Below are 22,597 nucleotides of genomic sequence, written 5' to 3'. Positions count from 1 at the left end.
TCCGATTCTGTGTCTCCCTCTCTCTCTGCCCCTCCCCTGCTCACGCTCTCTCTCTCCCTCTCTCTCTCAAACATAAATAAACATTTAAAAAAATAATAATAATAAAATCTCTTACATTGATTTTGAGCTGTGATGAATCTCTTCAATCCTATCCTTTTATCTATCTTTCAGAGAATCTACATAGGTTCTGATCTTCGTTTCCAGTTAATCATTGGTTTTGGTTTTTACTTTCCCCTATAGAAAGTAGAATCATCATTTCTATCATTTCAGTTAATGCCGTAAAATGACTTTCTGCCTAAGGGACAGTAAATGGCCTCTAAGATGCTATAAGTTCTGGCTTCTCATATTGTTCTTACTTCATCTATGCTTCCTTGACCACGTTCCTCCCCTGCTAGATTACTTACTCCAACCACACTGATCTCCTAGCTCCCCTTCACGTATTTCAGGCATGCTTCTACCTCAGGGCCTGTTCCATGCTCCTTCCTCAGTTTACGTCACTTTTCTCTCAGATATTCTCAGGTTTCCATCCCTCACTTCCTTCAAGTTTTGACTCCAATGCCATTTTCTCAGTGGTGACTTCTCTGGCTATCAAATCTCAAATTACCAACATATTACTCCTTCATCTCTTTTTCCTGCTTTTCTTTTCATCTTAGTATTTTTGATACTCTCTGCTGCTTTTATATTTTATCTTAATTATCCATCCTTTCTCTCACTAGAATATAAGCTCTTTGAAGACAAAGATTTTTGTCTGCTTTATTCATCACTCTTTCCCTAATGCTCAGAGTGGTGTGGCTTGAAGTGTTGGGGTTTGGAGCCTATGGCCAAGAAAGAATTCTTGAGACATCTTTGGTGCAAAAAGGTGGTTTTATTAAAGTGTAGGTATCATAGGAAAAGATAGGATAAAATAAGCATATAGGGAAAGATTAGGACCTGAGATCCCCACCCAGGGAAAAAACACATATTTTGGAATAATGCTGGGAGTGCCTGACCAAGGCAAACCCCCTCAGGTGTAAGGTTCCTCTTTTTATTATCATTATTTTTTAATGCTTATTTATTTTTGACACACACACACACACACACACACACACACACACACACACACAGATACAGAGCATGAGTGGGGGAGGGGCAGAAAGGGAGACACAGAATCCGAAATAGGCTCCAGGCTCTGAGCTGTCAGCACAGAGCCTGACTGGGGCTCGAATGCACGGACCTGAGATCACGACCCGAGCTGAAGTCAGACGCTTAACTGACTGAGCCACCCAGGCACCCCAGTTCCTCTTAAGAATGTAGGAGACCCTACCGACTCCCTCTCAGGTTTTCCTCAGGAATTTGACAAAAGACCAAACTAAAAATAAGTAGTAGACCACAAAACGTATGACCCACAAGGAATGATATGACCATAGTCTGACTCCTCACACAATGGAATGGAGTCAATCAGGAATGGAGTCAATCAGGAATGGACAACCCAACACCTAGAGTTATGAAGCCAATAAGGGTAGAACCTGAGAAGGAACAAGGGGGAACGGAAGGGGTGGGCTGACCAAAACAAGGACCCTTGCCTATAGTCACGGGCATTCACTTTCAAATGCCCTCCTCTGTAAAAGAGAGATTTCATACTATTCTTCCCATCTGATCTTATACTCTAATAAACTTTTGCTTGCTGCTCATTTTGTGTCCACCTCTTCATTCTTCAGAGCAGTGAGATAAGAACCCCGGGTATTGAGATAAAATATCCTGCAACACTGGGACAGGATCCATGGGCAGAAAGAGCTACACTGGAGTTGTGGCAGATGACTGATTATACATCTTCAGGTTGGGAGGGGCCCAAGAATAGTGTAAGTCTGTAAGGAATTGTTGAAGCAAGGTTTCCAGGACCTCAAGGGGCTAGCAGCTGTTAGGAAAAGGTCATTTATTACTGTTCAGTAAAACCTCAGTCATGAGATCTTTCAGATTTATATCAGTGGGCCATAAGCTTGGACTATGATTGCCAACCTATATCTTGGGGTGGGGGAGCATTGGGGTAGAGATAAAGGACGTTTCCAAAGGAATTTTTAAATGTTTAAAGTAGTCTTACAGGATCCTGGGGCGTCAGGGTAATGTTAAGCTAATATTGCCTTTTGCCCTTAGCAAAGAGTCATCATCAAGGGAGTAGAGTTCCTGGAGGAATGTCACTCTGCCTGTTTCAAGGACTTGTCAATGGGCTGTAAGCAGTAAGGAAATTCAGTTTTTCATTTACCCTTGTTTTCCACATCAAGAATACCGCTTGGTACACAGTATGTGTTCAGTAAATAGCCCATGAGTTAATAAATATCTAGGGATTCAGAAGAAGACGAGGAGGCTGGAGAACATGTTCTTTGTGCTGTCTGTGTTCTCATTGTGCCTTACACTCTTGCACATATGCCACCATTTACTGCTCTGCCTAACCTGTTCTCCAGGGCACCTTGGCCTTTGTACATACGAAGTTCCGGAAAGTTTCCAAAGGAGCAGATGAAGAAAGAGAAATAATACATAAGAAGGAATGCTCTCTTGAGAAGACAGTTTGTGGGGAGGATGGTTATATGGGTTACCTTAATCAAAAACAAAGAAAGGGACTGCATCTTATCCTTTTTGACTATTCTTGATTTTGGAGAAACTGATGAAATAGAGCAAGATAAATAAAGGAATAAAGAGCTAATCCACAGGAGAGAAGACTGTTTTTATTGCTCTTACACAGATGTCTGTCCTTACAACACAAAAAAGTTTTTTTCTTTGGGGGAGGGTGGGAATAAGACTAGGGGAGCTACAATTTAAATTGGAATCTCTAGGCAGTCTGTGTTTAGGAATTAGCATTGCATTAATTTCCTGGCTCCCCGCCCCCTCTTGTCTTTTAGTTGAGGAACAGTTGCCCTGGAATAGCACATAGAGTTTGCATTAGCATCCCTGAGGATAGAACTTTGACCCCACAGACTAAGGAAGCTACAAATGGAAAATTCCAAGTTGCTGTACTCTTTTATTTTCATGCTAATGCTTCTGCAGAGAGTATTTAAAGAAACAGATGCACAAGAATAATAAAGAGTTGAGGACTAAGAACGCCTCTGACAACAGTGGAGTGTTTTTCCAGCATGTTCTTATATCTGTCTGTGCTTGTACAAATCCAGAGGGCTCAAGGTGAAACCCTGTTTTTACTTTATGATAAAGCCAGACTAGCATAGATATGGAAAACCCTGGGTCTGGGTTTCAAATCCTGATTGGATTTGAAAGCTGTATGTTTCATTTTACTTCCTTCAGGCTACACTATTCAATTCCCAAAGACAGATGAGCATATTCTTCAGTAAAAGCCTTTGGGGAATGGTGATTTTCCAATCTCCCTTGCCAATTGTCACTCTAGTTCAACAATACTCATCCTTTCCTCAAATCCAGCCTGGATGGTACCCGCTGTAAGTTCAGTCCCCCTGGCTATTTCCATTGTATTCCCTACAAGAAGAAAAACTTCATCTTTTCCTTAGAATAACTTCATCCTGTGTATAAATCCTCAAGTAGAAGACATATCAGAGCACTACACTCTGCAAAGCCAGATAGTTTCAACATTTTTCTCTTAATATGCAAACAGACATATTTTACTTTAGGACAGACATGTTTCACAGAGGAGAAGCTCCTTAGAAAGGTAAAATCATCATATCTAACCCTGCTTTAAGATTATTTCTCTCACACACCCCTCAGCTGGACTATGGCCAGAAATTAAACAAGAACTCTACTTGGTCTCTTCCCAAGTTCTCTTTCACACCCTGAAACCACCCAGGGAGACTTCCTCCAGGTGCATCATCTATACAGATGGTTTCCTTCCAGGGGTGGCTTTAGAATTTTTTATATTCAAAGTCCACAGGAGCAATAATTAGGTGGGAATGGGTGAATGGAGACAGAGAGGATGGAGGGTCTGTTTTGAAACTGCATTTCTCTATCAAGTACACATTTCTCTTTCTTGGTTTGTAGCTTTATAAGAGGTGATTAGAGGAAAGTACTCTCAGCCAGTTGGAAGTGGGGAGTGGGCAGAGTCAAGCCTTTTCTATATGCCAGAGTAGAAAGAACTTAGAAATGGCCACTCCCAAGTGATGTGATAAACCCAGCTTTCTCCTTTCACCCAAGGCTACATCCCAACCCTCTGCTCTTCTCTCATGTTCCCTCCTGTGTACTCTTGTAGCTTGACCTCCGTTCTCTGTGTGCAGAGCCTCATGTCTACAGTTAGACTACAGGATTCCTGAAGGCAGAGCCCGCGGCTTCTTGTGCATCTCCCACAACCCCCAGTGCAGGGTTCCTCCCAAAAGAAAAAAAAAGTGGTTGGCCGACTGATTGAAGAAACAGAAACAGGCCTCTGCAGTGACCTGAAGCATATGGAATTCTGATTAAGGGAAGTGAAAAGTCAAAAAGCCCAATATTGCACTCTTTATAAAGTATACGTATCCCAACAAATCCGAGGTTATTGGAAAAGTAACAGCCTTCTCCCCTGACCAGCCCCAACCAAAAATTTCATTAGAACGGATAAAGAAGCAGAGCAGTAAATATTAATGGGTAGGAGGGGGAAGCTGGAGGACAGCAGGCTGAACTGAGCAGGTGTTCACCTCACTCAATTTCAATCCGTTTGCAGCCAACAACGTCATTGTTTGGCCTTCTTGAGCTCACCGACAGGCCATTTTTCATGATTTTACCATTTCTGGCCAAATGCAAACTTTTTAATTAAATGTACCACATGATTCCAGATGTTTGTTTATTTGTTCCAAAAAGGTTGTAAAATCTCTACATGAGGAAAAACCTGGGGCAGGGGTAAAGTTTTCTACAAGATATAGGGAAACAAATGAATTAGAACTGGGATGGGGAGGTGAATGCTGGGCAGAGCTCTCAGCAGAACAATCTAGACCAAAACCATTGGCTTCAAATAGTTCTCCTTCCAGAAACCCAAGATTTTGGAATAAACATGCTGGGCACTTATTAGTTTTCTTTTTCTTTTTTTTTTTTTTTAAAGAATGTAGCTTATCTGGAGCCAAAGATCAGAATGAGAACAAATTTTTGTGGCTGCTTTGCCTGCTTATTGTATGTTTGTTCCTGTTGCTATGAGCTCCACTACATTAATTCCGGCAGACTCCCATTTAACAGGCTAGATTATAGCTTATGCATGAGTGGTAGGGAAGCATTCTGCAAGGTGAGAAGAAAGAAGGGGGATACCAGCAGAGACCACTGCTTCCCATACACCCTGCCAGCGTCCTCACAGTCTTCTGTTCTCTTGTACTCTCTGTCTCTAAACATAATCAGTCATTAAGTCAGTCTATTGCATTTGCTACAGAATGTTTCTCATATCCCTACCCTTCTCTGTTCCTCCAACCAGCCAGCCACTCTAGGGTCTTCATCATCAATGCTAGATTATTTCAACATTATCCTGATACTGGGCTCTAAATTTTCATTTCAAAAGCCAACATCAGAAATACTTTGAATAATGTGGGGAGGAAAGGCACCAACTGTCCATTTTCTCTGATGCCTGAGCCAGAGATACCCTATGACCAAACCATCAGCAACCTTAAACAACAATTCCATGGTGGTCGGAAGGTTACCGTTACATTGCCATCTCCCTGCTCCACTGGAAGTGCCCTGGCCCCAGCTGTCTTCCCCATCTGTTACCAAGTTGTTTCCTAAATTGCCTTTGCGGGGCGCCTGGGTGGCGCAGTCGGTTGAGCGTCCGACTTCAGCCAGGTCACGATCTCGCGGTCCGTGAGTTCGAGCCCCGCGTCAGGCTCTGGGCTGATGGCTCAGAGCCTGGAGCCTGTTTCCGATTCTGTGTCTCCCTCTCTCTCTGCCCCTCCCCTGTTCATGCTCTGTCTCTCTCTGTCCCAAAAATAAATAAACGTTGGAAAAAAAAATTTTTTTTTAAATAAATTGCCTTTGCTAGAAATCTGCTCTTTGGAAGCAGCAGTCTGCAGTCACATAGCCTGGTATCAAGAAGTCCAAAGTTTCCAAAACTTTGACGCCATCCCACAGTGGCCTCCTCAATTCCAGACTTTTCTTTCCAACTCCCTCCTCACACCGTTTGCAGATTAATAATCCAAAACATCAGCTTTAAATCAAATCTAGATGCTTTTGCCTATTCAAGACCTGCCATAATCCATCCTACAAACCTAACTTCATTTCTGACTTTTTCAAAGCCAGACCCCTTCCTCTAGTCAGTTCTATCTGTTCTTACATTTGTGCTTCTTCTTTACCCATATCCCTTTTTTTTTTCTTTCTTTCTGGAATACCTTTCTTCTGCCTTCCATCTAACTCATGCCGTACTTGCCTTTCAAAGCTCAAGGCCAACTCTGCCAAACAGCCATGCCTGACTATTCTAACATTTATTGATTCCCAACTTTTCTAAACATTTACAACATTTAAGGTTTTACCATGTAAGGAAACTTTTACTTATATAATATATAATATCTAGCTTGATTGGCATTGCTTCATTTTGGTATGTCCTCAATCAAACCATAAATTCTTAGAAGACAGATACCATGCTCTCTATCCTTCAGTTTTTCCACAAATGCTAACATATGCTTTGTACACAGCGGATACTAAGTAAAGACACTGGATGATGGAAAAACTCCTTACGTGAAGGTGGTGAGAGCAGCATCTGTCATTGCATAAGTCATATTTGACCATGTCTCAATTCTTCACTTGTAGTGAAAGGGATTAGAAATAGCCCATGACTCTAAAACTTCAAGACATTTAGAATCTTCAATCATGTCAATCCAAGACTCCATTTTTAAGGCAGAGGGACATATTTTCACCATAATTTTTAAAAAATGTTTATTTATCGAGAGAGAGAGAGAGACAGAGAGAGAGAGAGAAAGGGCAGGAGAGGGACAGGGGAGGGTCAGAGAGAGAGAGAATGAATCCCAAGCAGGTCCTGTGCTGGCAACAGAGAGCACAGAGACTGACATGGGACTCAAACTCACAAACCCTGAGATCATGACCTGAGCCTAAATCAAGAGTCAAACACTTAACCAACTAAGCCACCCAGGTGCCCCTTCACCACCATTTTTTATTTGGACTGTTTTTTTTAGGGGAAGGGTTATCTCTTATCCTGCAGAAGTAAAGTTTGTTCCTGTTGGGAATACAAGGCATGACTCCATTTTTGCCTCCTTACTTTGCTGCTAGAACAGAAGAGCCAAATTCGTAGCCCCTCTGTGTCTATGAGTGCACAACAATTCTGCCCAAAGAGTAGAAATAAAGCAATCATGGAGACTGCAAATGAAAAATCATCCTTGGAGAAAAAAGATAGGTAATGGACCCCTATGGATTTCAAATGCTTAAAGGAGGTTGCTTAAAGTTCCTGGCTGAAGTCCATGCCAGTCTTGGTAATAGCCGAACGGATTCATCCATCTTCAGATTCCACTTGGCTTGCTCTTCCATCACTGCCACCTTCCCAGACAGCGAGCACACACATGCACATCTATCTATATATATGCGGAAGTTTTAATCTACACTACCCTCCATTCCAATCCACCCAGCCCTGCTCAGTACAGAGTGAAGCTATTGACCCTGCAAAGCAGCAGAGAGATGAATTTGATGACCCAGACTAGAGTTTTTAAACCATTTCAGCAAGGTCTAGAATCAAAGGAAAGTACAATTTATTCAGCACTTAGTAAAGTCCTTTTACTTTGGAACAGAGCGCACACACTGAAAATAGACTCCCACTGCCACGCAGATAAAATAAACCTGTCAACCACCACTGTCAAATCACTAGTCACCTCGATTAAATAAAGGAAACTTTAGCATCTCTCAGCATCTGAGAATTCCACCAAGATTATAAGCCCATAAAAGCATTATGAAGGAAAGAAAACTAAAGTAATGGGTTCTGTTGAAATGTCATCAGAGGAAGCATTTTACATAATTAGAAAATGCTAATAATAGCTCTGCACAAGGAACCAACACACTCTTCCCCTCACAGCCAGGGCAAAGCCATGGCATGGAGTCTGAAAGAAGAGAGCCGAGGCCATGCACTTATGTAGCAGGACCCACAGAAGAAACACGTCCCTGTCAGCAAGGAGGCCATCCTTGCCAATTGCTAAAGTTATTTTCTTTTTCTTTTTTCTTCTTGCTTGCTCCCTCCCATTCTCTCTCTCTCTCTCTCTTTCACAGTTTTCAATACACTTTCCATGGAGAAGAGCTGGATCTGCCATGCTTCTGTGAATCTTCAATGACTCGGTGATGTTTTTTGAGAAATTATCCAATAGTTAGCTCCCTTGAAAAACTAATCAAAATATTTAGGAAGACAGAAAGCAATAAGTAAGCAGGCTGCTTTAGTCATAGGGTCTGATCTCAGGTGGGACCTACCTGGCAAAGTCACCACAACCATCAGATTGCTTATTTCATCTTTTTAAATGGTCAATGAGGACCAACAAGCAATAGGCAAAAAGATACCTTAATGCTGACCTATTAACATAACCTAAATAAATGTATTTATTTTCATTTAGTCTGTGCTCTTATTCTGTGTAGATTTTGTTTATAACAATCAAACCTACTTAGGTTTCATGTCCCCTGTGGGATGACATAGCAAGACGAGAGGACCATAAAAAGCAAACAAACAAACAAAAAACAGGAAAAAAAAAATTAAAAATTGTCTGAAAGAGACAGATTACCTCCAAATCCTCTAAGCCTAAAACAAATTGTAATGAGCAGTTTGGTTATCAAGCAGCCCCATCTTGAACCCTCCCGAAAGTATTCTGCTCATTGGCATGCAGGTTTTCTGGCCAACATCTCCCCATCCCAAACATCTTTGTCTACATTGCCACATCTTCACACACATCCATTCATTTTCTTCTTATTCATTTCATTTTGACTTATTTAAATAGTTGAAGCAAAACACTCTATTTATGGCTTCTGTGAAAACATATTTTATGATATCTCATGCTAAAACTGTTAAGAAAATAAAAAAAATGTCTGCTGTTTTTCTTTCTATCTTTTTCTTCTTATTTGGATGGCACACATTTTGCTGCTTCATGGAGATATACAGAAAAATCAATTCCTAAGCATAAAATGCAACTCACATTAAGGAGACTGCAAACGATAATTATGATGAGTTGCTATGTAAATCATTCGATGGCAGTCCCAGCAATCAATTTTAAACACAAATAGACCAAGCCCCTGGCTGCAGAAGAGGATGAACACCTACCAAATGTGTCAGAGATAACGGCAAGATTGCCAAGGTTGGGCAGAAGTAGGTTGGCAACCATCTCCAAGCAAGTTTCCATAGCTTTCCTCTTGGTTTCCTGCATTCTTTCTTTCATACACTTAAAGTCCAATGCTTAATATAACAAGGTAACTATGGCATATTTTCAAGACTGTATAAGCATCAGGGAAAAAACAATAATTCAGGGATGTTCACTGGACTTGCAATAACTTTGCAAAACGTGCATACAAATGCACTGTAATGGGGCCTTTGGTGTGATAGCTACTGGCCATGTCAGATTATGGGATACATGTGGGATTGTCTGTTCTAACCTGGCATCACCACCACCCTCTACTAAGGTTTTCTCTGCAGCTCAGAGGAGGAACTAGAAACTGCATATCTGAGACTTCCTTTGGTGCATGATTCTACATTAGACTGAGCCAAACAGAGACACTGGAGTATGACTTGGAAATCCAGAGAGAAAGAGGAACAGGGCAATGTCTGGGCAGTTCTAATGTTTGAAGCAGTGTCCAAGTGAACTTCTTTAGAGTCACTCCCACAGCGGCGCTGCACACAGAGAATGTCACTAGGAGGTTCCCAGGCATTCCTGACATGTGCAGAAACTTCAGCAAGCTCTCAAGGATCACCAGCCTCGGTGTGAGGCTGGGACACTGAGTGGGGTCTTCCCTGACTGGATAAGGCTCTCTCTCATTCCTCACATTAAAACCCTTCATGATGTGAATATATAGTGGGTCTTCTTTTTTCCTATCTGAATACAGACTGATGCCATAGCATTCTCCCCTTTGGTTTTTCAAACTTTCTCTGCTCTTGAATTTATAGACTTGTAATTTAAAAGAAGGGAGGGAAGGAAAGTAACACAATTCTTTTGACAAAAACAGGCAAGGACACTATAATACTTTGCTGCAGCCTTAGCAAAGGATTTGGAAATTCACCCCTGGCAGTGGCCATTTCCAGGCCATTTCTCTGCCTGTACTTTCTTCTTCCCTCCAGCACAATGCCACGGTCAGTCCTGTATTTTCTTCAGATGTCCTGTGTGAAGGACACATGTCAGGGGTGGCCTGGGAGTCAAGGACACAGAACTCTGAATATTTTTTTCCCTGCCTCTGTCAATGAGTGACTTAGTCTTCCCCAGCAGTTCTTGGCGCCTTCCTCTGTTAAATGGGGATAATAATATTTACTCTTCCTACTTTATAGGGTTGTCTTGAGTATGATATGGTCTATTCACTAAACAGAAATGTTTTCCCCAAAAGACACAGTGGTCTATATAAATGCAAATTCCATTTCTAACAGCTACCAGATAAAGAGTGGCAATACCTGGCAGGCAGGTGTATGTCCTATGCACATATTTAAAGAAACATTTTTCTAACACTTCAACACTCCTCATAATGTGGATACCCAATAGAGGATATAGTAAGTAGACTGCCACTAGGTATCAACTGGGATCATTGACACAGCCGCGTGGTCCCTGTACTCTAAAGACATACTCAGACCTGGAGCAGAATTCTCAGAGAGATTCAGGTGCACCATTCTAAAACCACATGTATATCACGGCCTGCATCTCATTGCAAGTCCAGCCCCTTCTTTCAAACTTCTGTTCTAGTAAAATAATTCTATTAGTTGCTTTAATTCATCCTATTTCCTTCCTACCATCAAAATACCAGACTTTGAAAACTATGACATAAAAACTATTATCTACTTGGAAGTTATACAATGTGGCTAAAATGCTGTCTGGCAATGAACCAATAGATGTAGACCCAACCATGGTGATCTGGGGTTGTGAAAGCAACCAAAGTTGAGGTCTGAGGTCCACAAGGCTGGCCTTTCCTTCCAGTATCACTCACTCCCAAAGAAAGATGGGTCTCTTTTCTCAGACACAATCAAGTTATCTCACAGAGGCATCTAAATTACTGACTTTCACCTCTCATCATTTACTGAACAAATATTAACCTGAGCTTCTATTAAGCAGGAAGCCCTGTGCTAGGCATTGCAGGCACAGTGGTGAGCAAAGAGACACAATCTCCATCAATGCCTCTAAGACCTTATAGCCTGTCCAGGAAGACAGTCCCTGAATAAAAGAGCACTGACCTAATATAAATGTGTGGGGTGGTATCAGAAGAGTCTTCCTTACAGCTGGGATATTGAAGCTGATACCCGTAGGATGAGCAGGAACCAGTGATGTGAAAGAGAAGAACAATTAGAATCTTTACTGCCCCTCAGGGAACTTTCATTTATGAAGAGTTCAAGATATACATACACTTCACCTCTATCACACAAAGAAGAATATAAACAATTGCACTAAGGAGAAAGAAGCAAATATGACAAGTACCTCAGGAAGAGGAAAAATCAATGTAAGAAACAATTTCTTATAAGAATCAAAAAGTACAGTGCATTATTATCCCTACAATGCATGGATTAGCTGTAAATTACAGATGCAAAATCCTTTGCATCTGAATCTACAGTCCTTAGGAAATGAATCTTGGGTTTATCAGACTCGACATTGGAAGTTACATAAAAGGACAAGCAAAGGGAAAATGGCATGTACAGAAAAATAGCAATTTGCACATGAACTACTGCCCACCAGTTTATGTAGTTGTTGGTGCGGAATGAAAAGAGATTGGGAACTGGATGAATCAAAAATTATTTGCAAATAGAACTTCCACTTAAGATTTTATAGACCAAGTTTCAGACATCATGGAGGATTTCACTTGGGAAAGAAATGATGTAATTTGCCTTCACAATGTGAAAGAGCCTCCCTGGATAAAGGTTTGTAAACTGTTTCCATAAAGGTATTAACAAATGACACTCAGATAGTTTGGTGGTTTATATGATCAGAAAAAAAAGAATAATTTCTTTAACTTAAATATAAAAAAGCAAAGTGGCACTAAGTAGTCTCATTCCGGGTGCTGAAAAATCAGGCTTTCCCCACTTGTTATCATAGGATTCACGCCAAGCTAAAACATATCAGTCTCATCTCTTCCCTACATGGATCAGTACAATAATAATTCAAACTTAATGAATTTCTCTGGCTCTCTCTTTACTGGTATCCACAAGACCACAGGCCCAAAGACCTGGCCACCATTTCATTATGTTCACTTTTTTCACTACCAGGTCTTTCGAACTAATCAAGCAACCGGCTCATTAAATGGATAAGGTATTCCTCAGTAAAACTGAGATATCTGTTGCTGGGTCCTTTAAATAACAACATTCCCATAATGTCGGGCTCTGACGTCATCAAAGGGCATTTGTTTTAACTCTAAACACCTTGGGCATTTTTCCATATTCCAAATATTACTCAACATACCTTCACAACTTGTAGTCTTATATTCCATTTCTTTCAGGTTCAAATTTCTTGTTTTACTATTACGGTGAAATATGGTCCTATTATTGGGGATTATCATTTATCTCATTATGTTCTTCTTTTGTGAAATCTCAATTTCATGGCTAGATCAACTTTTACAAGTGGACTTGGGGGCTCTGAGGCTTCAATTCCTATGCAGTGTACTCAATGATCTATACAGTAAAAATACCTTTATTTAAATATAAGAAACCAATAAATAAATCCATGAGGATATAATGCTAGAGTTAATTGGTTATTCTGTCTAGATATGGTATTGTTATTCACCTAGAGGAACTCTCCACCTGCCCCCCACCAAAAAAAAAACCAAACCAAAACAAAACAAAAAACACCAGTCTCTAAAGGAATATGTTCAAGACTTCCATAAGGACATTCAGTGAGGGAGCTCTCTTCGCGGTCCTCCAAATACAGCATGTGGGTAGCTGTTTGTTCTACCTGCCTTTGAACAAAGTTGATTTCCACAAAACTGACACCTAATGAACAGAATTCTAATTGAACCAAAATATATGCAAATGTAGAAAAGTCCTACTGTGCCCAGACAACAAATAGGCAACAAAGGTCCAAATCACAGACACCTGGAATCCTGCAATACACTCTTGATCATTGCCTGCAGAGTAGAAGTGTGCCATTTGCCCAGAGCCCACATGTCTGTTCAAGTGCCAGCTTCCCCACTTTCTGGGCATCTCTACAGCCTTTGTTCATGCCCATCCATCCTGCAAAGAAGGTGGGAGCTGGAACAGTCCTTATTCAGTGTTCCCTGAATGTATGAGGGGGAGTTTCCCGCTTGGGGAAATGTTGTTCAAAGTATGGAATGCCCTCAATAAAAGCCTGTTCTTACTTAGATTGGAAGGCAGATTCACAATTAAGAAACATGCCTGAAGTCATAACCAGGATAAAAGGGGTAAAGCAGTTATACCACATGGCCTCGTGTCCTCCCAGTTCCAACAAAGGTGATCATAGAGTCCTTGGCCTAAGCAGACAGCAAAGGGATGAGGCATTTTTAAATTATATTCCATGTAGACTCTAGAAATGGTAGTAAGAATTCAAGTCTTCGGGAACACCGGGTAAGCCAAATTAATGTTTTTGAGGATCAGATAATTTAAGAAAAGCTGTGCATTGATCCTGGGCAATGTTGTTAGGCAAACTGGAATTCCTTTTAGTTGTAACATAGAGTTCATTCATTTTAAAATTACAGATTTCAACTATTCTCTCCAAACAATGATACTTTTACAAACATTAGTGAGTTTCTCAATTCTCTCCAACACTTTTGCTGCAGGTAATGATCTACTTAGTAATTTTTAAGTACTATAAGCTCTTTACTTAAAGAAAAAAAAATCAAATCACAAAATTATATTATAGCATGGATTTATTTGCCTTCCCAGTAGACCGCCACTAAATTCTATTTAATATGAGTTAAAATCACTAGGTTTGACAGGTATGGTTTTCTCATCAAGACCTTGAAAAGCACTGTGTTCCTTCTAAAGTGCGGAGGCAGCAATAATGAGCCCAGAGCTCTGCACAGCCAAGTGTCCCTCCCTGTAACTACTAAGAGCAATAAAAAGCTGAGTTCCTACCTCGGTGATTGGTGAGATCCCTGGAAGCAGAAGGCAGGGGTGTATAGGGGTGCTCTGGAGGGGCCTCGACATGGTCACTGGAAGCCTGCGTAATAAAAGAACATGTCAACATGAAGTAACACCAACCACTAAATACCTTCATTTACCAAACATGTCTTCTAGGGATGTGGGTCTGGAGGAAGTATTATCAACCAAAACTCTTCTTAGGAAGCAAGAGTTGTCTGTGCTGAGATAATGTTCTGGTGAGTGCAGGGTAGCATAGGAAGCTTTGAAGAGTCTCACTAACAGGTGAAAGGGCTCTGTGACAAAGGGATGGTTTGTTTATTGTGTTGAACTGAAAGGTGAGAAGGAGGAAGAAGACAAGGTAAAGGTCACAGGCCTTCTTCAGGTGCTTCCCACAGATTCAGTGTTCACTGTGAGTAGATTTCTATGGAAACCAGTGAAGATGCTGGGCTTTGCCCCAGGGTGGATGGGGAAAAACAGGGCCAGTTTACGTGGGCCCAGTGGCATGGAGACACAGAAGCTCAGTAGCATGAACTGAAGGATATAAACCATTGTACACTGTGCATTTGGGGTTCTGGCTAAGTTTAACAACCACACTGAAAAACTCATCTGAAATTTGGTACATAATGGTCCCCAATAAAACTTTGCCATTCCAAAGCCTAAAAGAAAATGATATGAAATGTATCTGTGAAAATGGTTTTTTATTGTACACAAACAGCTCTTTAACCATCGAACTGTATATAGTGTGACCTGTGTGGGTAAGAAGTGCTACCTTTCTTTCTCTGTAACTCTACAACTAAGGGGATGAAGCCAGGAAGAAAGGACTATGGCTGTGGAGTCAGGTGTCCCTCAGAACCCATGACTGTTCTGACACATTCAGTGTGGATACTTATAGCAAGAAGCATCACTACTGCAATTCTTACTGAGACTTCTGAATCAAATACTACTTTTTTTTTAATATCCAAAAAAGAACATCTGCTAGGATCAAAATCCTAAGCTTACAACCTTTCCAAGCTTCAAGAAAAAGTAAATTTCATTAATGCTACATTTTTCTTTCTGGAATAGGAAATATATTCTATGGGATATATTTGCCCTGCTTGGAGCAGGCCTTTTCTCCAAAGAGATTATCTACATTATAGGAATCAAAACTAAGTAGGAGATTAGACCTACTTGCTAGAAAAACCCTTTAAACCCTGCTTCTGACATTTGAGATGTTTGATTAAGCGGCTTTCAGTGGAGACTTTACAGAAAGAGTTCTGAATGGAGCAAAATCAGAAGCTTTGTCCCTAAGGTAGAGACAGATTTCAGGTAGCACAACTTTACTCCAGCTCCAAGGGAAACATGTGGTATTTAAAGCTTGGTGTGAGGGTACTGGGTCCAGAAAGATAAAAGTTCAGTCACCAAGAAAAATGTTTTAAAAAGTAGATAAGACTTGCTAGATACCATATCATTAGATACTTAGGATACTGCAGAAATTAGATTTTCAAATACTAAAGTCACCACATGTCCCTCCATTTGGCATTCAGGGTCTCTTGCAATCCCCACATGATAAATGAGACACAGTGACAGTGTTCTAAATATGGCACCTATTCAATGCTGGAGGCAGGATATATGGGGCAAAGTAATGGCAGCTGTCCTTCCACAGATCTACCATACTTCCTTAGTAAAAGGCCATAGGTTCTCTGCCAATGTTTCTGTTCCACCTCAATGCTATAAAGGCCCAAAATACCAGTATGAATTTTAGGTTGCTATATTGTGATATTTCTTAGTGTGTTTAATCTCAATTTGGGCTGTTGAGAATTTGATGACAGCTTTTCCTAAAATTACTGGAAGAAACTACCTTTCAGCAAATACCTCTGACTGGGCAAAACATTAGAGCTCTATAACCAAGAGTAAAATAGCTATTTACCTTTATTTCCAATTGTAGTCAAAGCAAAATTGGTGTGGCACGAGTTCTGTTTTACAGTCATCATTCTATGCCTAGCATTTAATTATTTTTCTTCTTGGTGTCCATTTATAAACTCAAGTCATGGAAAAGAATCCAGGAAAAGAACAATTTTGCGAACTGTTGGTGGAATATCTATGGCTGGATGTTTAAGGAAGCTACTACAAATTAAGATTCTAAATACCAGTTCTTTGACTTGGCTCTTATCGAAATGAAGTCCATGGGATTTTTTCAATAGTGATGTACACATTTGTTCTCTCGATATTATGGTTATAGGAACAATTAAGAAAAGAGTGATTATCATATGAAACAAGTGGACAAGACAATGTCTTAAACTTGCACATTACCTGCCCCCAAATAAAGAACTTCCCTTGAAACTGAAGCAACATACCCATAGTATATTGAGCATGAAATGACTGAAATGTAAGTGGAAAAAGTTAAGTAATGTTTTCTTTTACCTGGATTAAGAAGATATGCCTAAAATGGGAATAAAGGAAATTTGGGTAAATCTGAATCTTCAGAACTATAAATCTTCTCAAATCTTTGAGTCCTTGCCAAATTTCCTAACTACTTATGGCACAAAGTTATACTCTTACATTTTATTTTTTAAGTCATTCCTACCCCAATATATTTGTAATAACTACAATAAAATATTAGCATCTGGAATACATATGTCCCTAAATAATTAAAAATCTAATAGAAAAATGGACAATGGAAATGTCAGGAAATTCAAAGAAGAGAAAACCTGAGTGGTTAATAAATGAAAGAGAAGAAGGTCAAATTCACTAGTCCGAAGAGCAATGCAAATTAAAACAAGATACAATTTTTCCACTCACCATATTGGCCAACTTTCAAGTCTTACAACAAGGGCTAAGGTGAATGAAGGGAAATGAACTTTTATCCTCTCGTCCCTTGCCAGTGGGAATAGACATTGGTTCAACTACTTTGGAGAGTAATTTAGCAATACCTAATAAAACTGAAAATTTTATTTAAAATGTATTTTATTTAAAACGCATGTACTATGGAAAATTTCACTCAGGTCTATAAAGTGGAACATAAAACAGTGTTTATTCCATGATTATTTAGAACACACCAAATTGGAAATAGTTCAAATGCCTGTCAATAAGGAAAATGGATAAATAAAATATTGTATATTTGTATGACAGAATAATATTTAGCATTTAAGAGCAATAAATCTGGTTTATGTATCTCTAGTTGAATAGGTCTAAAATTTTAACACAGAAAACATAAATAAATAAATAAATTTAACATAGAGTGAAAATACAAGTTGCAAAATGACAAATATGAAATATCTATATCTATATATCTATATCTATATCTATATCTATATCTATCTTCATCTTCAACCTCATGTGTGTATGGAAACATCTAACAATTACACTAGTTAAACACTAACTTCATGAAAATGGCTGCCTCTGCCAGAATGCAGGGTAATAGGACTGGGGCTAATGGGATAGGGGAGGCTTCAAATATATATATACATATATATACACACATACACACACACGCATGTATATATGGTTTATTTATTTTATTGAAATAAAGACTTAGAAACAGATAGTCAATATATTAGAAAATACAAAGTCTATATGTTAGTTACATGTGTTCACTATTTCTCAACTTTTCTACATTTTTGAAATTTCTCAAACAAGAAAATCGAAAAAACAAATATTCCTATTTCCTCTCTGATCCATACAGCCCTATATTGATATGAACCCATAATGAGAGGAAATTCCTCTAACAGTTTCCCAGTACTTGCACAACACGGATAACATGAATTTAGGCGGTTTCTGGTTTGCCTTTTGTGACGAAATATCCCCATTTCTGTTTTTCTTAAGGCTTCTGAGTATGACAAAGGAATAGAAAAAGCTGATAAATACTAGTGACTGTGTACCCCCTTCATACTAAGGCTTGAAAGGCTCATGCCAGCCTAGTAAGTTCTTCTGCTTAAGATTTGTCAAAGCATACTGAAGGTTTCTGTCCTCTTTCCCTACTCACAAATGGATAGTTGCTGATAATTTTTTAAACTCACAGCAATAATGATAATAGTCACTAATATACTGCACTTTGCAATTTCCATGGTGCAGGAAGGAAGACAGAACCTTGGCAGCCTCGCTGGAAAAGAGTCAGTAGAAGTGCAGCACACTCCATGAGAGACTTGCAGAGTGAGAATCTCACTCCGCGGTTGAAGAAAACAAATGTCTTCAGATGAGTATGTAAAATCCAAGTCCCTTCCCATTGGGTGCATTCCATGGAAACCTGCATTCCAGTGGATATTTCTGAACATCATGGATGCCCTGAAGGAATATGATACAGACCACAGGAGGAGTGATTTGGCAGGCTTCAAAACAAGAAGGGGGCAGCAACAAAGTTGTTTAATAGCCATAAATCTCCTACTATTTTTCACAAAATACCATCTAAGACCACATCTCCACAACTCATTCCCCATTACTCAGCTCAAGTGGAGCGCTTTGGCATGCTCACTCACCCTTAAATCATACACAGCATAAAGTGATCCCGGGTCTGGGAAATTTGTCAGCCTCCTTCAAGCAAAAGCAATCTTCGCTTTTCATCACAATTCATTCCCTGAAACTGTGGTATAAAGCTGACTCTTCTAAAAACATTTATTTTCTTTCATAAGAAAAAGCATCACTCATTTAGTTATCAAGTATTTAATAACCACCTACTATATGCCAAGGCCTGTGCTGCGAATACCAAGAAAAATAAAATGAGGACTTGGGTTGCATTCCTGACTCATCAAAAAAAATGATAACCATGATTAATACTAGTTATTAAGAGTCACCAACTGGTAGCATGACCCCCAAACTCTGCACTGTCACAGAAATTTATCCCTGACCTCTATTACAACACATGACCACATGGAAGAGTAATTATGTGCCTGCTTGTTTCTTACTCATACTAAGAGAAAGCTTTCAAGATTAACTATATGAGCTTTCTAAGATTAACTATACTATTAACCCTTATACCCAACATGCTGCCAGAAATATAGAAAATAGTTAATGCATTGTGATTGAATGAATCAAACATTTTAATGTCAAAGATAAAACTAGCTATACAATGATTGCAATTGGACACAACAAAAGTCTGAGCTAGGTTGCCAGAATCAGAGATAAAAACTTGCCATCACCTAAAAGATTAAATTAGAAGCCGAAGAACGAGCCAGAACGGGGAGACTTCTGATCTGCTCCAAGGTAAATGCACCATGCCTTTCAGTGTGAAGCAAGATAGAAAGCCTTCATGACAGATACATCGTGTTGGGAATGACAGACAGGCTTAGGAGTGGAAAAGGCCATATATTGTCAGAGCGAGAAGTCATGAAACTAGGAGGGAATAAAAAACGGTAAGGTACAGGATGAGGTTGAGTCAATAACCAAGAGACCAAGAAATGTCCCAAAGGGGCAAAGAGCAGATTCTGGGCAAGAGCACAGCATTCAGCTGATTGAAGGGGCTGAAGGCTAGTTCAGGCTATAAGTCAGTCATATAAATCAGTCATAGAAGGGATAGGTGCCAAAGACCTCCCTGAAGTAAGGAAGCCCCTTGAAGGCAACATCCTGGAGCTTCCCATTGTTTCTATCTGATATAAAGGGGTCCACTTATGCCAGTTACTAAAATGGCATCAGATCCAGAGTTGTAGTTTAGAAATATTTATGGGAGGGGAGAGGAGGGAGGGAAGGGAAAAAAAAAAGAAAAAAGAAAAAAAAAAGAACCAGGAACAGAAAAAAGGAAGGAAGGAAGGGAGATAGGAAGGAAGGGAGAGGATGGAAGGAAGGAAGGAAGGAAGGAAGGAAGGAAGGAAGGAAGGAAGGAAAGAAGGAAGGGAGGGAGGACAGACGGACCATGGTTTAGGCATTTTATGGACTGTTTAATAAATAATAAAGTCACAGAATGTAGGAGATGTAAAAGACCTTACAAATCATCCAGAGCAGTAGCTTCCAAAATATTTTTAGCAGCCACTTACATCGCAAAAGGAAAAATAAAAACTAAATATTGGGCATTATGGAAATAGTGATGATTTCTTATGGCAACCAAATAACACTATAATATAAAAAAGGGAGAAACATGCCAAGATTTCTATGATATAATATTAAGCAAACACAGTAAATATTAAAATAGTATATACACTGTGATTTTTAATGATATAAAATTAACAAGAAGTAAAAGCTAATAGGCAAAGATTAAAAGATTTTTGTTAATGTGATTTAGAGTGATTTGATTTTCAACTTATTTAATTGTGTCATTGCTTCTTGCAATTTAAAATTTTTTAAATTTAAATATTTAAAATCCTAACTACTTATCAAGGCAGATATGAAAGAATGCATTTTTCCATCAAGTATCTCTCCAATCTCTCCTATTGGAGGGAGGAGAAGTGGACAAAGAGGGAGGAATATTAGGAGGTAAGGGGGAAAAAGAAGGGGATTGGAAAGAAAGGAGCACAATGAAGCACAGGAGTTAATATTTCCTGAATATGTCCTAAGTACTAATGATTGTCCAGTGTATGAGGTATATCCTATTGTTACTCTCATTTGAGAAGTGAGAAAACAGAGAAGCAGGATAAGCAATACATCCAAGACCGTGCAGTTCAAAAGTCCACAGTGTGATGAGGCACCAAGTCAGAAGCCCAAAGCCTCCCAAAGCCAACTTGTTTCCCCAGTTCCACCTTGTGTCTGCATTGGGGGCCCCAAGTTTATGATACTCCTCTCCTGATCATCACTCACTTTTGCCCCACACCACTGTCAACAGGGCCCTATCTGATCCTTTCTGGTAGGAATGTAGACTTCAAGAGCACAGGGGGCCAACACCCAAATTGAGAGTGAATGTCTTGCGGCCCCTAACACAGGAACTTATTGAACAATTGAATGAGAGAGAATTTACTAAAAAGAGCATGGGTAATTTAAAAAGTGGAATATCCTATCTATAAACAAATGTTCATCTTTGTCCACAGAAATATGATAAAACACAAGTTAATAATTTGATTCTCATTATTAATCCTTGCTGAAAATTTAGTATTTGTCCTAATGTTCAAACACAGAATATAATCACAATGTAATACATTATAACTTCCAAGTAATGAATGTATATATGAATGTGTGTGTGTCCCATTTCTTGAGCACTAATTATATGCAGGCATTTTACACAGAGTTTCATTTAACTATCCCAACAACCTTAAGATACAAGTACCATTGTTATTATTATTTTATAGATAAGGCAACTGAAATTGAGGGAGGTTATATAACTTGCACAAGATCACCCAGCTACCATATGCGGGATTTGGAGTTCCGACCAACACTGCTTGGTTGCATAGCCTGAGTCCCAAAACTGTACAATGAACTTGAAGCTTGAAGGTATCTAAAAAATCCTTCCTGGGTTTAGTATATAACTAAGGAAGAAAATATATTTGTGGAGAGATGATCCAATTCATGTTAATATGCAACATGTTTTGTGGCCTGGCATGTAAATAAAACCATGAAGTTATTTATTAATAACTCATTGACTATGCCATGTAAACACAGGAGTAGTCTCATTGGCCACTTGGGGTTGACATAACCAGTGGGTCTGGAGTCAACCTGTACCTGCTCACAAAAACCAGTGGTTAAATTTTCAGGAATTCTGTGTTTTGGTTGTTTAACACAGTCTTTATTTAAAATTAAATTATATACACTTGTAATTGCACAAATAATATTTAAAGGTAATATATACCATAACTCGTCATGTCCTAATTATTTTACAAAATTTTACTGTTATTTATGCTCTTTAAATTATTTGTGTCTATCACATCTATATAGTGGAAATACTATAGAATGATGTGTTGCTACATATCTCTTCCCAGCTCTTCAGTGATGTCACTTCGGTGGCCTGCCACTGCCATGGTGGTAGTATTCATGGCAGATGTTGCCAAGTGCTACAAATTAGGGACTGAGTTGTTCTTTTATTGATTTCTTAAACTTAAGCAAGTGATAGAAAAAATGTTAATGATGTGGATTAAACTTAAAAGTATACTGTGCCTTCAGGGCACCTGAGTGGCTCAGTCAGTTAAGCGTCTGACGCTTGATCTCAGCTCAGTTCTTGATCTCAGGGTCATGAGTTCAAGCCCAGCATTGGGCTCCATGCTGGGTGTGAAGCCTACTTAAAAAAAGAAAAGAGAAGAGAAGAGAAGAGAAGAGAAGAGAAGAGAAGAGAAGAGAAGAGAAGAGAAGAGAAGAAAAGAAAAAAGAAAAAAATATATTGCACCTGTAGCCAAAATGTTGTGAACAGCATAAAAATGTGAGGAAATATTCTTCCAGTATTCAAAACCTGTTATCCAGTTAGTAAACACGTAGCTCACGTCACTGACAAATGAGGGAGGTTCTGACATACTTAGCAAGGAGGGAAAATCATTGATATTTCCTATCAGAATTACACTTGTTCACCTGCCACAACCTTAGGTTGGCTATGGACATGAGACTTTTGCCAAAATAATCAAAAGTATTCTATAAGGATCAACTGGC

At 39.3% G+C, this 22,597-nt stretch overlaps 1 protein-coding gene across 7 annotated transcripts in view; it reads right to left on the bottom strand.

The window, feature by feature from the left end:
- Positions 1-22,597, bottom strand: part of LRMDA (leucine rich melanocyte differentiation associated) — a 1,047,682-nt gene that overhangs the window by 190,781 nt on the left and 834,304 nt on the right. For 5 of the 7 annotated variants that reach the window (XM_045437740.1, XM_045437735.1, XM_045437738.1 and 2 more), the window contains one exon: positions 14,123-14,207. In XM_045437740.1, the coding sequence (XP_045293696.1) occupies positions 14,123-14,207 (85 nt within the window). Of the gene's footprint in view, positions 1-14,122; positions 14,208-22,597 lie in introns of those variants that run through there. The other 2 variants (XM_045437736.1, XM_045437737.1) reach the window with 1 other exon arrangement.

The sequence above is a fragment of the Leopardus geoffroyi genome, chromosome D2 (genome assembly GCF_018350155.1).
Source record: "Leopardus geoffroyi isolate Oge1 chromosome D2, O.geoffroyi_Oge1_pat1.0, whole genome shotgun sequence".
NCBI classification, from domain to species: domain Eukaryota; kingdom Metazoa; phylum Chordata; class Mammalia; order Carnivora; family Felidae; genus Leopardus; species Leopardus geoffroyi.
This window is presented reverse-complemented; position numbering and strand designations above follow the sequence as displayed.